Source organism: Oncorhynchus kisutch, linkage group LG8 (genome assembly GCF_002021735.2).
Source record: "Oncorhynchus kisutch isolate 150728-3 linkage group LG8, Okis_V2, whole genome shotgun sequence".
Taxonomy (NCBI): Eukaryota; Metazoa; Chordata; class Actinopteri; order Salmoniformes; family Salmonidae; genus Oncorhynchus; species Oncorhynchus kisutch.
Genome location: NC_034181.2, coordinates 31,016,678 through 31,042,808, shown reverse-complemented (window position 1 = coordinate 31,042,808; position 26,131 = coordinate 31,016,678). Strand labels below are relative to the sequence as shown.

The 26,131-nt window shown below is 39.8% G+C and overlaps 2 protein-coding genes across 3 annotated transcripts in view; both read left to right on the top strand.

Annotated features, from left to right (window-relative positions):
- Positions 1-1,202: 1,202 nt before the first annotated feature.
- On the top strand, positions 1,203-11,028 carry egr3 (early growth response 3). Its single transcript, XM_020489931.2, has 2 exons — positions 1,203-1,691; positions 4,962-11,028. Exons 1-2 carry the CDS (start codon positions 1,538-1,540, stop codon positions 6,068-6,070), a joined length of 1,263 nt encoding a protein of 420 aa, XP_020345520.1. The 5' UTR covers positions 1,203-1,537; the 3' UTR covers positions 6,071-11,028.
- A 547-nt stretch (positions 11,029-11,575) lies between these two features.
- Positions 11,576-26,131, top strand: part of bin3 (bridging integrator 3) — a 39,071-nt gene continuing 24,515 nt past the window's right edge. For both annotated transcript variants that reach the window (XM_031830104.1, XM_020489935.2), the window contains exons 1-4: positions 11,576-11,728; positions 17,070-17,118; positions 19,675-19,715; positions 24,838-24,899. In XM_031830104.1, coding sequence (XP_031685964.1) covers positions 11,721-11,728; positions 17,070-17,118; positions 19,675-19,715; positions 24,838-24,899 — 160 coding nt within the window. In that variant the 5' untranslated portion in view covers positions 11,576-11,720. The remainder of the gene's footprint in view (positions 11,729-17,069; positions 17,119-19,674; positions 19,716-24,837; positions 24,900-26,131) is intronic.

Below are 26,131 nucleotides of genomic sequence, written 5' to 3'. Positions count from 1 at the left end.
TATTTGGAGTTTCCACTTCAGTCAAAGCAAGCCTGTGGATTCACAGAGCGCTTGCAATATTTACAAGCGATTAACTCTGACAATTACTGTCTTTGTAAACCAATGTTGGTGCATGAAAAGGGTTTTAGAGTGTAGACGGACAATTAAACCCCATGCGTTATGTTGTGCAAGTTAGTTGTTTCATGATGCACTGTGTGGGGATGATTATTTCTTTTTTGCACATAAAGTGAGAACGAGTTCAAGCAGGACTACTCTACTGTATAGGCTACAGCTCAACGTCAAGAAGCCAGTGTGGTGCAACATTATGACAAGAGACACACAAGTTGGGGTCATTGAGCCCACTGTAATCAAAAGTCTGAATTGGAGTGCGCATCCATAAAACTGTATTTGCCTCGTATGGATTTTGTAGGCTATAAAGCCATTATTTAACTACAATGTGTAATGATGCAATACATGCGTATAATACTGTACATGCACATACATGTAAGATGTGAATAAAGTATTAAGGACTTAAATCACGCTAAAACATTTTCAAGAGAAGAGTTGACATGCCTTCAAGATTTTACGCACAGTTGTCTACGGCGGGTATATTGTGTATGGATTCAACTGGTTCAGTAGGTAGGCTATAGCATAGCTTACCTTTACAATGTTCACTAGCCTATATGTTGAAAGCTGAAAACTGTCACCCATGCAAATGTGCAATAACCCGTTGTCTAGCCAAATTTTTATATTTTCATTTTTATATCACAACGAATAATTGCGATGATTTGGCAAAAGCAGCTTTACACATTAATGGATATGATGATTCTAATGGCATTTTGACCAGAAGGATTATGATTTGTGGTTCAGTTGTCAGTGTTCCAATATGACAAAGGATAAAAGTGTAATGTGTTCTCAAGGACAACACGAATAGCTCGTATCAAACAACATGCTTCATTACAAAGCTATGCCAATTGGTTGAAAACTTTATAAAATGTGAGTTCGTCTACAGGTAGCACAGTAGACCAAAACAGGCTTCGCTCCACGGAACTCATCCGTCGCTTGAGACTGTCTTACTGCAACAGACTCTAATGTTTCCACTATGAGGTGCTTCCATTGGTGACGTGTTATGTACGGTGTGGCTTTGTGTATCCATAAATGGTCATCTACGTCACATAAATGTTCCGTCCCCCTATTTAATACCAGCAAGCGCTGGAGTTCCCTATACGAGCAATACAGATCAGCGCTACACTTGTGCAACCACCACCGTTTCATTGATTCACAGACTTTAAACTCCCAACAAGCAAAAAAACAGGAATCATTGTAGACTAGATTAATAACAATTGCCTGTGACTATTCAGTTCGACTGTATCTCAACGGAGAGATATCAACGCTGTCTCTGAAAGGAACTTGGATAGCCTACAACATCTAGGATTTTTTCCCCTCCTCTCTCTAATTCTTATAGATCATCATCTACTGTGTTTTCTATTTGAAAACACTGTTCGTGATCTATTCGGACACCTGCACCTTGCCATTTATGTCAGACTAAATAACTGCTATGACAGGGAAACTAGCGGACAAGCTCCCTCTTACCATGAGCAGTTTAATAAACACGATTCCTGACAGTCTTTACCCAGAAGAGGACATTCCGACGTCTATGAACATTTTCACCAATACGGATTCTATAAACCACTACTCGCAAATGAATACAGGTAAGAATAGTTTACTTTGTTTGTGATGTGATTGGGTTCTGTTCTATCAAGGCTCTGTTTTAACTACAGCGCGTCTCAACTGTGGAGAGCACGCATGCACCGCAACAGTTGTCTTGGAGCTCGCGCGCCGCGAACATCTTCTAGGCACCTGTTTGCGCTTCGGGCTGTTACGCACTGACTCGATCTCATTTGAATCGAGTCTGATCTTGTTTTTGATAGCATATTTCACAAAGGTTAGATACTACTATTTTGATGACATGTCAAACAAGTGCTGTTAGTGTTAACCGTATGAGAGGCAAGAATTTATGCCAGAAATATGATGCGTAGTTTAACGATGTCCAAGCCTATGAGTTAACCGTCACGATTTCACAACCTGCAATTTACATGTAAGGTCAAGTAACTAATAGTATCATGAACTTATCTGCTCTGGTGAAAAATTACACAAAATGATTGGCATGCCTTTAAAGTGAAAGTAAGTATACAAACGTCCGAATTGGCATAAGATTCATAGATAGATAAAGATTCATAGATTTAAAAAAAATCATACATCTAAGCCTATTCACCAAAACAAAAACATAAATTGACCTGGTATGAAAGGCCTAGATATTTTTTGTTAAATTAAACTGAAGCCATCGTTTTGTTGATTGATCGTCCATAAATAAATGTGCCACTGTAACCAAAACGACAGTTGCATACATTCATTATGTCGAGTCAACATTAAATTAGTCAATTCATTAATAATTGTTTGTATATTTGTCGTGAATTTAGTTATTGTTTTTGGATTGGGCTAAGGTGGCATGGCCATCCCCTATATAGTGGGCGTTCGACCGGCGCTGCATTTCAAGCTTTCCCATGCCTAGCCTCCCGAGTATGCTAGGCTAAAGCCTTATAGCATTCTATACGACCATAATGATTCGGCTACATATACAAATGTATTTCTAGGTTCTCACTGAAATGCAAGTCTCCAGAGGACAGCAGCTTTCATTTTCAGAGATGTGTGACATAACATGATAATGTTTTCTGTTAAAATTGAATGCAAGTGTTTGTCAATTCTAAAGTGACGTATAGAAGAACATGTTGGCCTACTTTAATATGATAATTGAAACGAACCTTGATAGCAGCACATACATGTTTTCAGATCAAATATGCTTCAGACACACCAACATATTTTATTCAAATTTAGAGCCAGAAGTACCATATAGCACATTTCAATTGGACCTCGGGAACTGTATATCAACACACGAGGAATTTTATGGTACCCCGTTGAAAGTGTGTCACTCAATAAACTCAATAAATAGGCCTAATTGTTGTTAGAGTTGTGGTTAGCCGCAAGCTAAAGATAAAGGCCTATACAGTCTTTAATAACTTAATTAAATATAATGCGTAGTCTAACTATTTCACTACATAATTATATAGCCATCTGTAGTGTCAGTATTGTTTATAAGTTCGTCAATGAATACTTACAATTGTCGAAATATAATCGATATTGATTATCAAATATCTATGGATATTTGTTATTTGTCAATATGTTAGACCTATTACTTTGCAAAGTAAATGTAAGCAAAATTGTAGATAACCTTTACAAATATATGACTGAAGACACAGCACCAACCACGTCTAATTCTAATATTGATATATGTTCTATCATTACCCGTCCCGGTGCCCTAGTACAGTAGCAAAACGACATTTGCTCTGATATAAGTAGGCCTATCACCTCTCGATACTCAGAGATACAGCATTGTTCTTATAACTAATCGGAAATAAATACGATTTTTGAAAAACGTAATGGAGATGAAAACCCTTTGACATGCCTCACACCTTAGGTTAGCCAAGTGTTTGCCAGGTAGCCATCAATGTATGATAATCTAACATGTTCATGTCAGATCATATCCGACTGGATATTTTCATTCAAATCACACACATTGTGATAGCTATTCCCTATGATGAGCAACCTTTTGAAATACCTAGATCCAGGTGTTAGGTCCCTTGTGCAAGTGGTGTTCTCTCACAATATTTACCCCAAAGTTATAACACCAGCTCAATTTAGAGCAACATCTGTGACACTGCTTACATTTTATTTTAACTCAAACAAATCAAAATATTGAGGAAGATTACAGCAAGATAGTGTCTGCCTTGTATTCCAATAGCCTACATGATGAAACACACTCCTAAGCATTGGCTATTTTTTTAGGCTTGTTTTCTTCTACTTCATCTCCACAACAATTCAAATATAACCTCATGTGTTGAATAGTTGTGTGAAATGTATGTAATTTTGGTTTTGTTTGCTTCATCATGCTTTGCCCTTAGCCAAATTCTGGTAAACAGACAGTAATTACTGGGACTGAATATATAAGCACCCCTGTGTATAATTTATTGTGACGTGAATGATTGGCTGATTTATCTCTGTTGATGTATGAATTCTGTTACATTTTCTGCACAAAACTGTGCAAAAACTGCATTCATTTGGATGTTTTCATTGCAAGTGTCTGATTTGATATTATATAATACCTAAGACAGACTACTACAGTACTAGTGGAAAACACACTGACAAAAGAGCAAGAAAGTTAGTGTGGACATAACATTTAGCTAGATGGCCAAATGTGCATTGCTATGACCAGATGTGCATAGCTGACCCAATGATCTGAGTAGGATGTATACTTTACAGTTGAATTTCCTCATTTTGAGTAGATATCTCGTTCTGCTAAAACCCACGCAGCTACATTGAACATGCATGCATCTGTGAAAATGCTAGCAGTGGTGTCTGGCTTGCACCCTATTGTGTGGAAATCAGATCTTGCCATTCAGTGTGGCTGTCCTCCTGTGAGACATATAATGACTGGATCAAAGGGGGGTGTTTAGGTCTTGATTTATGAGAGCTTGTGGGATCTGAGAGAGAGAACACTGTCTCAGATGCACAAGTCAGTGGATAAACTTGCAGGTCTGACAGCACCGCTCACTTTTTCCTATGAACTGTATTGGGCTGCTTTGTTTTATGATATTTTCTTGGCAGACTATATGCAGAGATATGCAGAGAAGCTGAATTTCGGACTAATCGAGGGCTCTGACTGAAATCAAGCAAGTTCATATTTAGAGTAGACTAGCGTAGTAGCTTCTAGACTTTTTAAAAAGTTTTCTGCACTAGTTCTACTGCACACTTTCATGTATGTTTTTTCTAACAGGTTCTGCTTTTAGTTGTATTTCATTTTCATGTTATAACAGCTGGGTGAACTATTCATTAAAATGTATTTCATTTGTTTCCCTGTCATCCAGATAATATCATGGATCTGGGGATGGGAAGTGATAAGGGAACCGCAGAGATCCAGTATGGCTCCAGCTTCCAGTCAAACCGCAGTGGGCAGACCGTCACCTATCTGGGGAAGTTTGCCTTCGACACTCCTCCGTCGGGTGGAATCGGGGGCTCCGGCTGGTGTTCAGACAACAATATCATTAGTTTAGTAAGTGCTGGCATCCTGGGTGTCTCCCCGTCGCCTGGCAATATCACCACACAGACGTCGTCCTCTGGGGCCAGCATGGGCGGCCAGTCCTCAGACATGGAGCAAGTGTACGGTCCACCACTGCCCGCCTATTCCACCTGCAGCGAGCTGTACCAGGACCAGGTCTCCTTCCACCACAGCCCTGCCACCAGCACTGCCCTCGGCTACCCCGGCAATGACTATCACACCACCTCCAAGCCCTCCATGGACGGGAGCCTTTTCTCCATGATCCCAGATTACAACCTCTTCCATCATCAGGGTGAGGTTGGTGTGATGGAGCACAAGCCCTTCCAGTCCATGGACCCAATTAGAGTCAACCCCCCACCTATCACACCACTTGAGACCATTCGAGCATTCAAAGACAAGCAGCAGATTCATCCAGGTTTCATTGGCGGGCAGCAGCTTGCTCCTCAACACCACCAGCCACCACAGACGCTAACACTCAAACCAATCCGACCACGGAAGTACCCAAACCGACCCAGCAAAACCCCTGTGCATGAGCGGCCACATGCCTGCCCAGCAGAAAACTGTGACAGACGCTTCTCCCGTTCAGATGAACTGACACGCCACCTCCGTATCCACACGGGTCACAAACCCTTCCAGTGCCGCATATGCATGCGCTCCTTCAGCCGAAGTGACCACCTGACCACCCACATCCGCACGCACACGGGCGAGAAGCCCTTCTCCTGTGAGTTCTGTGGACGCAAGTTTGCCCGGAGTGACGAGCGCAAGAGACATGCCAAAGTTCACCTCAAGCAGAAAGACAAGAAGCCGGCCGACAAGGGGAGTGGGGCAGCTGGCAGCCACAGCTCACCCCCCAGTTCCTGTGGTGGCAGTGGAGGGCCCAGCGGTGGCAACATCATGACTGTCACTACCTGTGCTTAGGATGGATCATCACCCTGCTCTAACATAAGACTGAGGAAAGGTCCTATCCACAATGAGACAAATAGATGACTCTTTCTCTCACTTTTCCTCTTACATTCTCCTAATTTTTTATTCCAGGTAATATTTCCCTCCTCTATTTGGAGATGGGCTTGTTTTGTTGTAAGAGTAGGGTAAGGAGAGGACATAGACGGGGCGGCCAACAACTGTGTGAATGCCAGCAAGCAGATGGGCATCATGGCACCGGCTGTCCAAGAGGACATGGCATATCATTGAGAATTCAATTCAAGTTTCTGAAGTCATATCATGTCTTGTGTTTTCTGAGAAATTCACCAAGAATCTTGACTGAGGAGGGATTCAAACATTTTTGTACAATTGGGTTGAGACTGAATTACAACTAGGCGTAGAATAAGGTGAGCTATGTTTGGGATGTATGCATTTATTTCATCTGGTTGTTAAAAGTGCAATTGGTTGTATTTGTGTACTGTTGTTGATACCTTATTTACTGCACTTTCGATTGCCTGTCTTTTTGTTGAAAAAGTATTTAATTATATTGTCTTTTTTATTGTTTCTCAACAGAATGTGCCAAACATATGGGGATAATAATGACTATGTTTGTTTTCTTAATTGTGCCTGTGATTAACCAAACATTACAAAGACATAAACTATGTTTCCGACATTGATTTTAGGCAGATTGGTAGCCGCAAAATACTCAAAAATAGTTTCGATTTTAGTAGCATTTTTGCAATTATTTGCATCACAGTTACAGTTCAATGGTTCAAAAGTATTTTGCTATAAGCTCAAAACATGAGCGTTAAAAAGCCCAGGGATCATTGGCTTTGTCCATCCAAACATGATCCTGTGGTCAATGGACCAGTATTTGGTGGTAAACTATTGTGGTCTGATGTACACTCAGTGAAATGGATTGCAACATTAATGGTAAATAATCATGAACCAATGTGTCATTGAACCAATGACATTTTCAACATGTTCACTACAAATTACACACATCCATGAAAGATAGTCTACTAAGATGTCCAAGATAAACATATATATATATATATATATATATTTCTTTTTAAGTTAATATATATATTTTAAGTAAGAGTGTTTTATGTAGCTTTCGTCTATCTTCCGAAGACTCCTCTTGGTCATATTTATAAGTGCATTTAAGACACATTCGACCAATCTTGAAATAAAATGTTGAGAGCGTAGAGAAAAAGACTGAAACATTGAAATGCCTGCCTCTGTAAGCTATTGCAAGCCGACAACACATCTGGATAAAAGCAGAGATGAATTAGAGGGTCTTTTATCTGCGCTTTCACTGACAGAGACCTGCCAGCTACATGCATGTAATTAGAGATATTGTCAAATGAAAGGGACGCAAATGTTTTGCATATTGTTACGATGAGCAACACCTGTAAGAACTACCATAGAATCTACATGATATTTCCATGTTTACACCTCCTATTGTTTTGAGAGATTCTGAATTTAGAAATGAGGGATTATTTTTTTTTTCTACAGTGAGAGATGTATACAGGTATATTACTTAAACTTGTGTACTCAGATTGTGGAAACTTCAGTATTAAATTGTGCATTTGTGTGCAATTGTATTTAGATGTACACTATATAAAAATGCACACATTTCTAACTGACTGAATGCTTGTGCAGAAGGTGTCTTCAAATGCTCACTCTAAAGTAATGATACTGCAGGATGTTCTGTGAAAACAAGTCCTTGCCAAAGACTTTGGAGCATTGAGACAGTGCCAAATTGGGTGCCTTATCTTCCATTTCAAAACAATCTAATATTATTTGTACCTACTGTAGGGTTGTAAGTGGGGAGTGGTTTGAGGAAACACTAATGTGTTCTTAATAAGAGAAATAAACAAAAAAACATTTTTGAACAAAAATCGTGTGTATTTCAATTGCAAACAAACCTGTAATGTATCGGATTCCAAAGTTCAGTCAAATATATGAAAAAAGATAAGTATGCAAAACAAATCATCATTTTTATTTGATCAGTAAAGCAATATACAATTTTACAAATGCCAAGTCTGGCATTGACTGAAGGCTATACACTACTTGATTGGCTCTAGATTCCGAAAAAATTAATTTCTTAGGTCATACTGATTAAAAAATGTGCTCAAATGCGTCAAATCTATAAAACCATTAAACAAGAAGTTTCACAAATTATAACACTGTATAGGTATAGCTAATAATGGATAATACAAGTCATTGCAGGGATGTGAATCCAAACTGTTTGGTAATTGATCCACTACATTAGATTGTTGTCTTCACTGTGCTCAATGCTCTTGTCAGCTGTGGTCTTGATGTTTTTCTAGGATGTCTTTCCCCTGAAAGGACAGTTATTTCCCCTCCTGTCCCATCAGGCCCCGTGTGAAATCATTTCTGCACCACAGTCGAATGTGTTCTCTGTGTGTTTGATATGGATTACTTATTGTCATAGATGTGCCTGATAGTAAACACTTTCAGAAATCTTGATTGAAAATGTCAACAATGAGAATTTACAAATGCATTGTTCTCAGAGAACACACAATTATCCGATGTGCTTCCAAGGCCATATTCCCTCTTTCCTGTACAAAACTGTTTTCATTGCTAGGCTTCCTGGCGAGTGTCCACTTATTTTCCAATTAATTTGGCCCCAGAGAGTCTTTCTCCAGTTCATCTACTGTAAATGGGTAAATTAGCAGACTCCTTGCATTGTCTGAAAGTGTTGGCGAGTTCACACATACAGTATCATCTCACTTATTATGTAAATCAATGGCTTTATTGAAGTGCATTTTAGGACACTTGTATTCTTGGTGACAATTATTATTATTTCCTGGACTTTGCTTGAGCTAGTTCGATGTATGGAAGGAATTTAAAAAGGATTGATAACTGTTCATGAATAAAGTGGAAAAATAAAGGATATAGAAGTGGAATGTAGATGATTACAGTCTATCTATAATGACACTCAAATGACACTGGTCTCTATTGAATCAAAACTGTATCAATTGAAGTGTGATTTGCCATAAGCTAAGTGAAGTCTAAAAAACTGTATGGATTGGAACCCTTGAATTTCTTCATTCAGTTCTTGCCTTTAATGTCGAAAGTGTGTACACAAGCAAGTGAACCCATCTTAACTTTTCTGGGTGATTGAGGGGATATAATTCTCAACAGCTGAGACAGGGTTGGCTCTCAGGTGGAAAGGGCAAACATAATCTATAACAGTGAACACCGAACATCTCCAAGGATTTGGTGTTGACATAATTTGGTGGTTTTAAATGTTGTTTAAGCATCTTGTGCTTTAGAATGATGTCTTCAAAACCATAGAGAATGAGCAAAATACCTTCAGAATTATTCTGTACTTTTTAATTCAGCCAGCATGGTTCAGCAAGAAAAGCCTTTCAGTAAGGGTAGAATAGCAAAGACCGTTTTCAGAGATCATATAGCAGCCCTGTGGATTTGATGGTCATCTCTGAAGGTTCAAATGTTGAGTTTCTGGTATTGGATGAGATTTGGTTTTAAAGAATACTGTGTTTATCTAGATCTCGGTGAGAAGAGTGGAAGTTGTGCTCGGAAGAGAGGAGAATACGCCAACATATTTCTATCTGTCACCCGAAGACATGTAATTACAACATTGTAAACTGGATGTCATCTGTCACATCTCTGATTAATGCAAATTGCACAGTGTAAAAGCATGGTCTATATTACATATAACAATTGAACATTTTTATTTCACATTACTGTTAAATATCAAACCACTGTCAAAAGATCTGAAAGTAAAAATTGTCCTCATGAATCATGATTCAATACTGCTTTGTTTGTCCCCCATGATCTGAACAAAGTACTTTCAGTAGTCGACATTATCATGTCAATTAGAGCTGAACTATTTCTAGACTGATTTCCTTTTTGTTTTTGTCTTGCTCTGGTATGATTTGAGAGGATACGTTAAGTGTGTAAGAGATTAAAATAAGAGAGCTGCCTTCATATCTTCTCCTCATCATCCTGATGGTTCTGGGCTCAGTCCTGGACCCAAGCCAACCTTAACAGTCATGTTTGTGCCAAATTAGGTTGCATGGTTGGGTGATTAGGAACAATATGCAATGAGAACTCCACAGAAGCAACAAACGTAAATGTGACCTCAGTCAGCTTACGGCTCAAGATGGCCCTGTGCTGATGTCTGTGTTTACTTACTTTTCATTTACTACAAAGCTGCCTTTGTGCAAGAATATTAAAGACTGAAAGTAAACGTTCCAAACAAAACCTCCATGGCCGCTCTTGTACTAGGATAAATGACTGGCAGCTCTTCTCATCTTAATGACCCAAAAATGCTGCAACTGTTGAAGTTGATGATAGATTGCTATCCCAAATGCTTATTTTGAGGATGGTTCCAAAAATTGTCAATGTGGTCCATATTAAGTAGAGTAGGTTAACCTTTGGCAGATGGCACTCAAATGTTTTGGGGAAAATTGTATTTGTTATCTCCTGTTTCCTTTTCATTATATCTTCATGTTTGCATGTGCACGAAAAGGTTCCAAACATGTTTAGAGCGACCCTAAGGTTCTAAAGGTGGTGCTCAATTATTTTAATTTTATTATGCATGGAAATAATTATTACAATAAAAACATTAAACGTTAGTAAAATGGGGCAAACTGCGGAAATACAAATATGGACATTTTGGAAAATCACACGAGGATTTGAGAACTGTTTTTTGTTGGCTTCTTTTCAAAGAAAACAAGAGGTCTTGTTGAAAAAATTGTGGATGTTTTTACTTCATGTTTTTCTATTACCTTATAATAAGGTCTTAATATAAATTCTGAATATTGTAATGACATGTATTATCCTTTTGTGGTGGGGAGATGTACTCCCCTCATTGTTAACTTGGCACTTCAGTTTGTTGTAACGCAATTGTTTTTGTTATTTCTATGTAAAGTACTTGAATAAAGAAAATGAAACTGTGTGCGTACCATTTTCAGTATTATATATATATATATATATATATATATATTTTTTTTTAAAGATAACATTCTTATTTAAAACATTTCAGAATGTACACAGACTCAAATTATCTTTGATTTGGTGGAGGAATAGGCCTGAAACATTATGTTATATGCCTATCAACAGATGTAGACTACTATGGAATTACCATTTTGTTAGGCACACAGGTTTTAAAGAACGTTGAAAATGGGATCTGCCTACACGCACTGGCATGGCATCATACTTCCATCCATATAGATATATTATCTCCATGCTTCCACATCTGGGCTGAAATCAACAAAGACCAGGACGAAATCCTCAAGGTCCAGGATCTCTTTTATTTCTGATCTTTCCTTGATTTGAGCTAATCTATCAGAAGCATAATTTATTTTCTAAACTATAATATAACATTTTAAACAAAAAAAATGACATTCTGAAGAGAGAATCCCACAGAAATAGTTTTATCTCGATCGATCTCTATTTTATATCCATGTTACCCAGTGTGCCGTGCAGGCCTTTCTGCTTTCCGTAGTTAAAATCCCCTTGACCCCCACGTGAACACAAACTACCGTAGCCACTTCCTGATTACTTAATCTATTATTTTGTGTGAAAGGGGATGAGGTTTGCTGAGAGAATAGCTGCCCATTGAAACTGGATTAGAAATTCAGACAAAATGAGCTGGTATGTATTTCGATAAAACAGCTATCTTAACGAAAGACGAATTCACCTTCAAGCTAACAGTTTGCCTCGACAAGTGACATTGTGGGGTTTAGCGACAGCTCAATTGTTAGCTAAAAAAATAAAAAATAAAAAAGCTAAATTGTTAGCTAGCGAATTTAGGCTGTGTGGCTTAGCTTTCAGTAAAGTAATATAGAACTGATCAAGCTTTTTACAAATATATGATACAAATTAGCAATGTGGCTAATGTCGTAATACTATTGGTCCAGTTGCCTTGCAAAATCGTCAACTCATTTTCAAATGCTAGCATAAGCGCACCTAGCTAGGGACCTAACGTTAGCTATCTATTTACATTAGCAATCTAGCTACCTTTGCAAGCTAGCTGTTGGCTTGCTTACTTCAGCTTGTTAGATTAAGTAAGTAGCTAACTATTCAATCATTTAGCTAACCTACCATCTAGTTAGCAGATATCGTTTCGTGCAAGTACTAAGAAACGTTAGCTAGCTAAGGAATTCAAATCCAATGTTTACATTGTCAACTTTGGAGTTACATTCTTTGCTAACGTTCGCTAGCTAGGTAAGAAACGTTACCAGCTAGGCAGGAGGAACTTGCTTGACAGCCAACATTTCACCGTAGCCTAAATGTTTGGATACCCGTACAGGCTATACAGAACAGTACATTTTCCATACACATTAGCTATCCCCCACCCCTTCAGACCTGTCTTTGATATATGTAGGGGACTTATTGGGTGGAGAGCTTCGGTCGTTTCTTGTGCTTCCGTGACTGCCCCCCATTTGCATGGCTATAATGTGCCAGTGATGAAATAATCAAGATAGCGTCACACGGCTGAGGCTGAGGATCAATAGCTGGCAGGCCACGCTTCCATCAGAAGGCACAGCCAAGCATTAAGGTCCTGTCCAGTGAAAGAGCCCTTTATGGACTTTGCTGACTGATGCATTCCTGTCAGGCCCTCACTCCAGCTTCTATGACGTGAGTGATTTGACTCAGGGTTCATCAGAACAATCACACTCCTAATGTCCTCAACCAGTCTTCTGTACTCCTTGCAATAGCCCCAGTTAATTGTATCCCCTTGCCGATGGCGTACACATTTGTAGTTCCAATTTATTCATTTGTTCTAGCTGTAGCAGCATAATTTCTGTATTTGTATCATGCAGAGCCAATAGCTGTGATGGTAAATAAGACTGTTGTTTCTCTGGGCATGCATACGTCTAGACTAGAGTGACGTCTGTAAGGAAACAGCTTAGTCCTTGATTCTTGAAGAATATAATTTATAAATGCCTCATTAGCTTAGTTCAACTGTCCTACCACATCAGAATCCAAAATATAAGCTTGCTTTAATCCAATGTTTGTAAACAATGTCAACACTGTATAGAAACACACAGTTATAACTATAATTCTGATATCATGGTTGGTCAGTCCTTGCATCCGTAGCTCGGCCTGAATTTGAGTTGTTACGTATCTCCAGCCCTATCCCTCAGCTTTTTACCAAAATAGTGGTGGGGTGCCTGCTTTATTGTTTCACCTGCAGTTTGCCCCTTTAAGCAAAAGGTCTACACCTAGCCAGGACAAACGTATTATCACGATTTTACTAATCACAACATAATATTTTTTTGTAGTTTTTACCTGATAAAGTAGAATCCTGTTGGAAAATGTTAAGTACCATTTATATTCCCAAAACATACATTGAGATTTATACTGTTGCTGCTTCCTGTTGTCATGGCCTTTTGATGTAAAACACTGGTTTTATATGTCCAAATACATAATAATGCTACACTAAGTGTATTTCTTCCTACTTTAACATGGAGAGAGTTAAAAAATGCTCCTAAGCAAAATATAACCAGGCACCCTAGACGGTCCATAGGGTCTGTGCAGCAGGCTGAACATTTGACATCCCTACTACACCATCAGCCATATTGTCGTGTGGACCACCGCAGAACTCTGGGAAAATTGGGACTATTGTGCTTAATTTTAAAAGAAAATGTTAGGGCTATAATTGTGTAAGGACATTTAGGCTAAATATAAAAAATGAAGGGCTAAGACTTTGTCTTTAAATTGGCCCTTGCCTACTCCTTGATTAATGAAGTGAAAGTATGCCGTATACGTTTATTGACCTATAGGCTAAGCACTGTATTGCTGTTTTGAATTCAAGTATTGGAACATGTCCAAAGATGATCATTTTTGACCTGATATTTATTCTATAGAATAATCCCCCAAAACATGCCATCTTATTTCTCAGTTGTTGAACCTGAAATCTAGGCCTAACCTATTGTAGTTTGAGCACAATGTTGTGCTGTTGTTGTGCTTGGCTTGCTGTAATCACTGTGCAGTGTTCACTTACACTAATAAGCTGCAAGTCTGTCCATAAGAGAGAAGGTTGTGCTCTCTAGTTAGCCTACCTAATGTAGCTCTGTGCAAGCTGTGTCATTCCTGCCCTTTGAGTAGGTCATGGGATCAGGGCTTATTGCTAACCAAAGTTTCTAAATGTACAGGCCTCTACTAAAATGGCACAGTGTGTGAAGAAACATAACAAACGATTCCCACAGCATACACCATCCTCCTTCCTCTACCCCTCTATATAGCCTCCTGTTCTCTGGATCACTTTGGGAATTTGAGCAAATAAGGCAGTGTCCACATAGGCTAAGTATACTTATTAACAACAGCAGTCTATGCCCTATTGTGTTACAGTGGGCTAGATTGCATGTTCTACTTGGCCAAGATCTTTTGTATTGAAGGGTTAAAGATATAGCCTAAGCTACAGTCAGGGTGTTTTGCAAGAGCTCTAGCAAGCCTTGTTGCCTTAATGATCTTCCCTTCTTTATTGGAAAGTTACTGCATGTTTAAACAAACAGTTGACATAGCATAATAGTCCTTGCAAAGTCTCCAGATTGTTGCTCAGATAGTTAGGCCTAGTTACTGCCATAGTGGACTGGTGATGCGTTGCATGTAGTAAGATGAGTCACCCTGTGGACCACAGGAATTTCAGTGGGTGACAACACCATGATGGTGTTGGCTCATCAGAAGTATGACATAGGTGAAAGTATGTTTTCCTCCTGAAATCAGCCATTTCAACCTTAGATTTTGGACTTGATCTGATATGACACAGTGGTTTATGAATGGGATACATTCTTTTTTTCTTAACATTGCTTTACTCTGGAAGTCAGAAAGGGAATCAAAATCATCTTTCTCCTAGGGCTTTACCAGGGTTAGTTTGACAGGGACTTAATACTCCCTCCTGCCTCTTGGCTGTATTGGGATTTCTGATTGAGCCGTCATCTAAGGGAACTGCCACACACACATCAGTGGCGTTTCCTGGTTGCACAACGCTGCCCTACCTCACACCCTCTCCTTTCCATCTCATTAGTCTACACACCTTTCTTTTGATGTAGCTGCTGCCTCACTGAGCCTGTCAACGGCAACCGTCCATCTTGTGCCTTGGATGTTGTTAGTGTCACGTCAATGACATCCTACAGCCATGTGCAGTGGCTATATAAAGACAAAGTTTTCTTCCTCGTGGATTCTCCATCATTCTGGTGATTTAAGTAACAACTTATGGTTTAGAAAGTTGGTTTCAGGTGGATAAAAACTAATGTCATTAAGAAAAGATGCCGTTACCTATCAAAACTAGCATCAGATCAGATGCCTATTTTACGTATCAGCATTTCCCCTATGATTTTTTTCAGCAGTGGTGGCAAGGGTAGGGGGATGCATTAGAGGTTAACACGGGTGTGTGAAAAGCCGTTCCTGTCTCTTCTTATCCTGTCAAAATGTTTCCCTTACTTGTTCAAAAGTTATATAACCCCAGAACTTTCGGGTCCCATCCTGATAAAAATCATTTCTGCCCGTGTTCATTTTTACGCACAGAAATCAGAAATAACTTCCTCCGTTAGCCGCTCGTCTCTGTCCTGCGCTCTGTGTGTGAGTAGCCATAGCAACTGCTCCATTTGGCAACTGCTCAACGCTCACGAGACAGTGCCTGCCCTACACACACAGCTGAGAACAACCACATTACGAGATTTTGGCAATGAAGGCAGACCTTATACTTACCCAGAGTCGGATGAACGCAATTCCTCTCTTGCAAGCTTCGTCATTCACTGACCTATGTTGGCATCTGAGGTAAAGTAGTGACTGTGCAGTGATGTGTTAGAGTGTGAGCTGATGATGGGGAATGGGATAAATGACCATTATATATTTTATATATTTTTATTAAGTAAACTATATTAGGGCTACATTATTTTTTACATTTTCATCAAATTGTATTGGTCACATACACATATTAAGCAGATGTTATTGCGGGTGTAGTGAAATGCTTGTAAGAATAAGAACTATTTATGTGCTGTTCGTTCCTGTGGACTGTCGATCTTGTCCCGTACTGTCCCGAACTTGACTCCCATTCCTGCCGGAATCCCGTGGGATCTGCGGGAATCCTGTTCCCGTGTCAACCTCTAGTGTGCATTGCTACTAGTGTTAGCGCAATGACATGCTCGCTGTTCCCATAGACTTCCAATCATTTGAGCCAACGACTCCATATAAAAGCTTGTCTCGGACTTAAATATATATCAATATTTTTTTAAATTACATAATTTTTTGGCAGCAGTGGCATGAATTTAATTAATATAGAGGAAAATTGCATATGGATGTAGCCTAATTCTTAATCTAACCACTACACCATTAATACAATTTGGGAATCTTGAAACCTTCTATCAAACGATGAGGAGGCTAACCTTGGATCTTGTCATCATACTGGCATTTAAGTTTTTAATAAACCATAGGCTTAGGCTGTAGACTGACTGGGGGCTGTAAGGAGTGCAGAGTGATTCATTGTGAGCTGCCTCTGCAGTCTCAAATCACAGCGATCTGTAAGGCTATGCCCATGATCTCAAATCAAATCAATTGTGGGCCTGTGTTTGATGTGGGCCTGTGTTTGATTGGTTGGGCGCGGGGGGGGTGCAGGAAAGTCACTAGGAGCAGAGGGAACTGCAACTTCTAATTAGTGATATCCGCTAGCAATGGAAGCCAGATGTGGTGACAGGAAGTCAAGGCACAGGGCTCCTGAAACGCACTCCACAAGGCCAGGGGTTAACAGAATTGCATTTGGCTGGCTGTGACTTAGCCATAGGATACACTTGTTCACTTGGTCCCACTTCACAACACATTATTACCTACCAGTCAGAGTACCTGCTGTGGTCTGCCAGCCCTTTAAAAATGCCTCTCATTTCAGTTAAATGTCTGTGTTTGGATGTGTTAGATTGTCTTTGTGATGTGCAGAATGTGGTTGTACATGTATGTGTCTGTCCCACCAATTGATAATTTTGTCTGCTTCTAGGATGCCCTTCAAGATTGGACAACCAAAAAAGCAGATTGTTTCCAAAACAGTAAGTGTTCAGTATTCTCTCCTCTCCCTGTCCCTAATTTACAAAAATGATCTAACATGCCAACATAAGAGCTTCCATTAGTGTTGCACCTTCAACACCAATGAAACCAGACAATAGATAATGAAATCATGTATAATTTCACTAGACACTCGCTACCAGGCTTTATTTAGCTTGTTGTTGTATAGAGGAATCCTGGGATCTTACAACAACTCACTGTTTTACTGATGCGTGAGAGACTTTCAGACTGCAACAATCCAAGCTTGATATTTGTACCCCTTTAATGGGCTAAGGCTAGGCACTCTGGCCCAACCAATTAAAAATAGTCATTAGCATTTTGCTGTTAGAAATGTATGCTGTGTGTTTTAAATATGAGTGTCCTTCTGACGAAGACTGAAATGCCGTGGTGGCTCTGGAAGAGGATCAAAATGTTCTTCTGGAAGACAAATTCAGGTTGAGCTTTTAAACTATGGATTTAGCTTTGAGGGAGAGCACCCCTATCCACACACTGTACTGGGCAGTGAAGGAGTTAGGCTTAATTTGTGTCTATGTGGCCTGTGGAGTGACTCAATAAACCTCACACAATGTTTCAGGTCCCACAGAATTTAATGGAGAGCAGTTACCCAGCTTCTACTTCCAATTATTGATTCTCCAAAGGATCCTATAATCAGCACATTCAGAAATGTTGTTTAAAATGTGGAGGAAACCCAAAGGAAGTCCCTCATCCTGACCAACTACATTTTTCACTTGTTACCCTTGGATTTTCAGAAATATCTTGATATTGTATAAGGCGTATGAGTCTAGGTTCACAAAATGAGCATAGTCTACTAGAGGTAACCATCAGCAAATTGTCAGACAAGTTCAATGAACCTGGGCAAGTGAGTCTGTGGGGTGTCAATTTGTCCAAGCCATATGATGGGGCTGAGGTTGCTGCCAGTGAGTGGGCACCCTCCTTAGGGGAAAACCACTTCCACAGTAATTTGTCTGACTGTGGCCCAGCAGCGGCAGACAGTAAGAACAGGCTCCTGGGCAGCTTCCTGTGACATCCCAGGCCAGACCCAGGGAGTGGGCTAGAGTACAGGGAGCCCTGTGGACAGCCCTCCCTCCGGTGACAGACGGGCAGCTGCCTGTTTATCCAGAAGCCCACAGAACCACAAAAAAGGAACCCCTGCTACCTCCATAATCAGCGCTGGCCTGTTCAATCAGTCTAGTCTGATCTGAGGCAGAGGAGGGTGTGGGCTTTCAACCAGACCTCTAGAACTAAAAACATGAAACAAATTAGAGGAACTGGAGTGACTTCTAATTGTCCAAGGACAAGGGGGAGCCGGTCTGCTCAGATTACGGTTTTATTGTTGGGCATTTCCATCGAAAAGGACCCATGAGCACAAGTTCCATATCAAATTGGGTGTCAAATGAAAGCCAAGAGTAGGGTTGCAAAGGGAGGGTATATTACTGGAAACCTTTGAAGTTAACCACCACAATAGTGGTGTCTTTCAAGGATTTTAAGGAATCTATCACAAGACATCTAGTGGCCCTTTTGGGTACTTCAGATTATCACAGGTGTCTGTAATTATCTCTGGCCCTCTGTGTGGCCTTATCACATGTAAAATGTCTGAAATAAATACAAAAAAATTTAATGAGAAAGCTGTAAAATATTATCCTAAATATAAACCATCAACTTAAAGAATACCATTGGTGTTTAAATTAGGGTTTCAGCAAATATCAAATATCCTTAATATTTGTTTTACAAACTTATTTATTTTACTATGTCTATGTATTTGTTGTCAATGTTTTGGCGTCAATCTCGTGGCAGTTGCGAAAAAAGTCCAAAGTTGGAAGAGTTGCAGAGTTAATAGAAAATAATGCCATTGTGTGATTTGGTGCTTTTTTTTCATTAATATTGCTATTTTCTCTTGAATAATATGGTCTATCTACTAGAAACCCATAGACAATATAAACACACATATAAAAAAATGAATGCTCCTGTATATATTAATCATTTAAAAAAGCTATTCAAGTATAAATGACTAAAGTTACAGTAGATTGCCTTTCTGTTAATTACCAGAATTACTGAAGATTCCGGGTAACTTGAGTAAATTACCACTAGCTTTTCAACCATAGCTAAGAGCCCATATTTTTGGGAAATTAAGGCATAGTATGCTCTGTGATTTCCAAACTTGCGGAACACGAGGAGATTGACTTTCATATACAGTACCAGTCAAAAGTTTGACACACCTACTCATTCAAGGGTTTCTCTTTATTTTGACTATTTTCTACATTGTAGAATAATAGTGAAGACATCAAACTATGAAATAACATACATGGAATCATGTAGTAACCAAAAAAGTGTTAAACAAATCTAAATATATTTGAGATTTGAGATTCTGAGTCAAAGCGTAATTCTGTTACTCTGTAATTGGCCTGTCTCTCCAATAGCAGGGATATTTAGTATTTGGTAAGCACGTGTTAGGACTATAATGGAACAACATTGACTGAACAGACATGAACACAAAGATGATAATGTTGTATCTAACAATGAGTTTCAATGTGTTTTTACAGGTTGAAAGAGACTTTGAACGAGAATATGACAAGCTCCAAAAGTAAGTTTGTTAAAGATTTAATTTGTGCTCTGTTGCCCATATGTATTGACTGTGCGTCAATATTGCAGCAAAAAAAAACATTGCAGACAAACACTGAACTGACACAGACCACAAAGCATTATGACTGCTATTTTAAGTGCAAATATTCCATTGATTTGTGGAGGTGCACACACATGCGTGTTATCGCAGGGTTTTTAGGCTTCCACATCAACATTTAAATAATTGTTTTCAACAGGAAAGACAATGTTAGACCCAATCTTTCACATCTCTCTTTTCAGACCCATGCAGAACTGAGTTGGGTTACACAATATAGATTGTTTGTGTGAAACCAAGTAGAGAAGTGTTCAAAGCATTCTGTTGTCCAAGACCTTCCGTGAGCTACCACATAGGAGGCCCTCCCCTGCTGTGTGTCTTAGGTTAAAGAGACTCCCCGATGGGCCTGCAGACTGAGTGGGAGCGCTTCAAGGTTTTGTTGAGTAGGAGACGTGGCACCACAATATACCTTACACATGATGAGTAAGAGGAGCAGGCATATACAGACGTCTTGGCACTCCCTTCAGATCCATATCAGGAACTCTTACTGAACGTAATTCTGCCATCTAGCTCTTTGAACTGTTGTTGAATTCAATATTTCTATTAATCTGACTGGAAATATAACCCATGTCATTTTAAAGACCTCTCGGGGTCCAATTAACGTGGAAGGCATCCAATGCCTTCCACGTTAAGTCTTGCATCTCTAATCCCAGAGCAGTATTTGTATTTTTTACCTTAGATCAGCTGCTTATTCCATACTCCTATGGCATTATACCATAGCAGCAGGGAGTGTAGAGAGGCTGGCTGTTGGCGGCAGTAGAGGGCAAACTGTTGGGGCACCAAGCAGTGAGTAGCAGCAGCTGCTTCAGCAGGCATCCATTAACACCTTGTAGGAACAGACCTCTGGCACACCTGGCCGAGATCCAGAAGAGCCCTCCTCAGCCTTCACACTCTCCTGCCTCCTGTCAGATAACACAGATTGGACAAGGAAATGGGAAAAGCGTTGTTGTTTTTTCAGTCCCCCTCCCTTAATGAATCCCTGAAAACGAATGTGACAGCAGTCTCCTGGGAGTTGCTAAACAGTCCCTCGTTTCCCTTAATTGATATAATGAACGACACACGATACAGCCTCCGTACTCTCATAATTGCTATTTTAACACCCATCATTTGAATGAATGAGGAGGGATGATTGAAGACATAAATGCTTATATGCCAGAATTTAGTTGTCTGAAACATGAAGCAATCCTAGTATTTTTTATTAGCTAAAGGGGTGTCATAATAGTGTGTTTTATATCAAATCAATGCAATTTGTAATCGTATTGAATGTCCCAGTTCATACAGTGCCTTCAGAAAGTATTCAGACCACTTGACCTTTTCTGAATTTTGTTACGTTACAGCTAGTGATGCACCGATATGACATTTTTGGCCAATACCGATATCCGATATTTTCCTTGCCCCCAAAAAACTAAACGGTACCGATAATCTATATTAACAATTTTAGCGGCCTTTTAAGCATTCTAGTACAGTTAAATAATTAACACACTCACATGGACTCAGCGGTCTAAGGCTCTGTGCAAGACGCATCACTACAGTCCCTGGTTCAAATCCAGGCTATATCACATCCGGCCGTGATTGTGAGTCCCATAGGGCAGGGCACAATTGGCCCAGCGTCGTCCGGGTTTGGCCAGGATAGTCTGTCATTGTAAATAGGAATTTGTTCTTAATTAACTGACTTGCCTAGTTAAATAAAGGTTACACAAACACACCACACTGACTAAAAAGTTATTTTGTCTGCAGTTACGTATGTCCCCATTACCAGTAAAACATAATCAAAACCTATTTCTTTCACTTGCTGTGTGGTTTCATTGTTCAGTCGTTTCATTCTCAATCTGGATTTCTATGGAATGCTGTTTGGGTCTTTGCTATGGAACGCCGTTTGGGTCTTTGCGTGTCAAAAAAGACAACAATGACCAGTAGATAACACCCTTTGACGTGTCAAATAAGCTTGTTGACCAATCAGGACCTGAATATGACTGCACGTCACATAATTTAACGTGTTCATACATTTTTTTACATTGTGTAATAACTATTACTTGTATTTCATGCCACAACGATTCATCAGTACGATTCATCAGTCTCTCGCACCTAGAGTGCTGGTCATTTAAAAAAAAAGCTAGCTAGCTCATGGATGGAAACAATGTTCTTCCCCAAAAACATAGCAAAGCAACAATCTGTTTCAGTAGCTATAGTTAGCTAGCTAACTATATAGCTAGGTGTCATCATCTAAAATAACCCAAATTTATAAGACCAGTTTTTATTTGATTAATGGTGGTCGGACCCATCTATGTGAAGCTAGCCACAATAGGGATTATCCACAATAGTGGACTTTGCGGTTAGCCTTCAAAATAAAAGTATGGCATAACTCTACTATTTGTATTCATTTGCATCTCTGTCAATGATTTTGAAGGCTAACCTCAAAGTCCACTATTGTGCCTAATCCTTATTGTGGCTAGTTTCACAACTGATAACCAAGTCCGGTCGAGACTCACTAGGCAGATGAAGCTAGCTGGCTGCTTATAATGTTAGCTTTGGGCAACACAGTTAAGTAGCTGGCTAGCTATTTATTTGAATGAACTGAAGTTTAATTTCAATAGGCGATCAACAAGTGGCAACCTAGCTAATACTTGCTCACAAGGATTCCTAGATCATTGCTAAGAATAATGAAAATGACTGCAGTTTCTACTGGTCATTGTTTTCAGGCTGGTTGTATTGGTGCTATCTAGGTACCAAGCTAAAGCTAGCTAGCCCAGAAGTTGTGGTCAAACAAATGATGCTTTATTACCTACGCGGTATTGTAAACACATCGTTCGTGGCCTCTGTTTGCTTGTTTGCAGACTTTTTCTGTAAAGCTTTGCCAGTGCTACTGTATCTTTTTTGACACGCAAAGACCCAAACAGCGTTCCATAGTATGTATGTCTTGAAGCTAACAGCAGTGACGCTATTAACTGTGTAACTCCGCTAGGGCAACATCTGACAAATGGCGCACTTGGTAGTGTGTACCAGTGCTCGACCAGTTGGCAAAAGCCAACATCACCCACGACAGAGAACGGTTGATTGTCAAGGGCAATGAATTCCATTATCTTGGCTTTAATGGATTTCGCCTTTTGAGTTCTCTCACTGAAATGTTCTTACTCTTTCAAGTGACTGCTCGACTTCTTGACTGCTCGATCCACACAGCAGATATTGTGAGCTAGGTAATGAATGCTGTGTTGCACATGTAGCGCAAACTACGCTATATAGGTATGCACGTCAGCTTCAACATCAGCGTTAAACTAGACATCTAGTTCACCGATAAATCATGCATCCCTAGTTACAGCCTTATTCTAAAATGTATGAAATATTTTTTTCCCTCATCAATCTACACACACTATCCCATAATGACAAAGTGAAAACAGGTTTTTAGAAATGCCTTATTTGAGCTCACGTGCATCCTGTTTTCATTGATCATCATTGAGATGTTTCTTCAACTTGATTGAAGATAAATTAAATTGTTGGACATGATTTGGAAAGGCACACACCTGTCTATATAAGGTCCCATAGTTGACAGTTGATGTCAGTGCAAAAACCAAGCCATGAAGTCGAAGGAATTGAACGCAGAGACAGGATTGGGTTGAGGCACAGATTTGGGGAAGGATACCAAAACATTTCTGCAGCATTGAAGGTCCCCAAGAACTCAGTGTCCTCCATAATTCTTAAATGGAAGAAGTTTGAAACCACCAAGACTCTTCCTAAAGCTGGCCGGCCGTCCAAACTGAGCAATCAGGGAGAAGGGCCTTGGTCAGGGAGGTGACCAAGAACTCGATGGTCACTCTGACAGAGCTTCAGAGTTCCTCTGTGGAGATGGGATAACCACCTCTCCAGCACTCCACCAATCAGGCCTTTATGGTAGAGTGGCCAGATGGAAGCCACTCCTCAGTAAAAGGGGCATGACAGCCCGCTTGGAGTTTGCCAAAAGCCACCTAAGGAACTCTCAGACCATGAGAAACAAGATTCTCTGGTCTGATGAAACCAAGATTCAGCTCTTTGGCCTGAATGTCAAGCGTCACGTCTGGAGGAAACCTGATACCATCCCTACGGTGAAGTAAGGTGGTGGCAGCATCAGGCTGTTGGGATGTTTTTCAGGGACTGGGAGATTAGTCAGGCTCGAGGGAAAGATGCCGGAGCAAAGTACAGAGAGATCCTTGATGAAAACCTGCTCAAGACCTCAGACTGATGCGAAGGTTCACCTTCCAACAGAACAATGACCCCTAAGCAACAGCCAAGACAACTCAGCAGTGGCTTCGGGACAAGACTCTGATTGTCCTTCAGTGGCCCAACCAGAGCCCGGACTTGAACCCAATCGACATCTCTGGAGAGACCTGAAAATAACTGTGCAGCGACGCTCCCCATCCAACCCGGCAGAGCTTGAGAGGATCTGCAGAGAAAAATTGGAGAAACTCCCCAAAAACAGGTGTGCTGAGCTTGTAGCGTCATACCCAAGTAGACTCAAGGCTATAATCGCTCCCAAAGGTGCTTCAACAAAGTATTGAATAAAGAGTCTGAATCCTTGTGTAAATGGGATATTTCAGTTTATTTTTCAGTTCAGTTCTAAAAGATTCTAAAAACCTGTTTTTGCTTTCTCATTATGGGGTATTCTGTATAGATTGATGAAAAAAAACAATTCAATCAGTTTTAGAATAAGGCTATAACGTAACATAATTTGGAAAAAGTCTGAATCATTTCCGAATGTACTGTAGGTTATTTTGTAGGTGTTTATTTGTAGCATTCTTGTTGGACTGAGATCCCAGTAAGACTGTCAGTGAGCTCTATATAGGCATTAGTGATTTGATCAGGCTGCACACAGTGGACCCTTTTTCTGTACTGCCCTCTGCCTACCCTAGCTGCTTAATGCAAACACATGATCCTACTGTCAGTTTGCTCTGTAGATGCTTAATTATACTTGGACTGATACTAACCAAATGTTATATGCTGTATTATTGTGATATCCAAGAATCTGAACTGAAAAAACTACGTTTCCCTTATTTTACAGGTTGGAAGATCAGACAAAGAAGCTCCACAAAGACATGAAGAAAAGCACAGAGGCTGATATAGGTGTGTTGTTGACACAGTGTTCATATTTTGATCAGTCTCTGGAAAAAACATTCCCACTGATCATGTTTTCTTTCATGAACAAATCTTCTTTAAATCATTAGCTTTCTCTCATTCATCTCCTTCACACTCTCGGCATACATTTACTGACACCTTAATTGTTGTTGCCTGTCAGGTTTCTCAGGGACAATGTCTCTTGTGCAATTTTGGAAAATGATGTTACCCTAATTTCAGTAGCCCTTAAAAATAAGAAAGGTTTCTCACACTCTTCCTACTCATAGCTTTCAGCTTACATTCTAGTTTTACATTTCTACTGCTAAGAAAAATATTTATTTTTTGTTGGAGCTTTTGGAAATGGAAATCTTTGGGAGGAGCAGTAGCAGAAATTGCCCCTGGTAGCGATCTACTCTGAGGGTGGAGAGGGGAAGGATGGGGGAGTGAGGGGCTTCTTCATTTCCTCTGCTTTGTGCTCTGGAATATGGGATGATGCCTCATCAAAGTATCAGAGCTGTCAACATCTTGTTATAATTAATGGATTCCATCTGTTGCACAGGTCCTTTCTCCACCAACTGTCACCAAACAACAAAGAGTGGACCTGCCTGCACAGCACAGTGTGCTCCACACAGCGTTTCATAATGGCAATCATTTGTCTAGTCTATTTAAAGTAAGACGATGAAATTGTGGGCTCTTCTGGGGCAAGTCCACAAGTCATTAGAGATGAATCTTTATAGAGTCAGGATATCACTGGCCACAAGCCATTTATACCATTGGCAACACATCTTTATTACCTAACTAAAATTAGAACACACTATGGAATTAAAATTGAACTGTCCAGTGAAAATCACACTTTTAAAAGTTCATATTCTCATACCTAAATAATGTTGCTGACTCATTCTATACTCGTATTTGTGGCCAAAGTATACATTGGAGAAAAAAAACACTTGAAAAACCCACCTCAAACTTGTATCTCAAACAGACAATAAAAAAAGCTTGCTATTTAATCAATAAGGCAAGGAGGGTGTTGTAAATGGCCAATATACCACGGCTAAGGTCTGTTCATATGCGCAACGCAGAGTGCCTGGATACAGCACTTAGCCGCGGTATATTGGCCATATACCACAAACCCCCGAGATGCCTTATTGCTATTATGAATTGGTTACCAAAGTAATTAGAGCAGTAAAAATAAATGTTTTGTCATACCAGTGGTATATGGTCTGATACACCACAGATGTCAG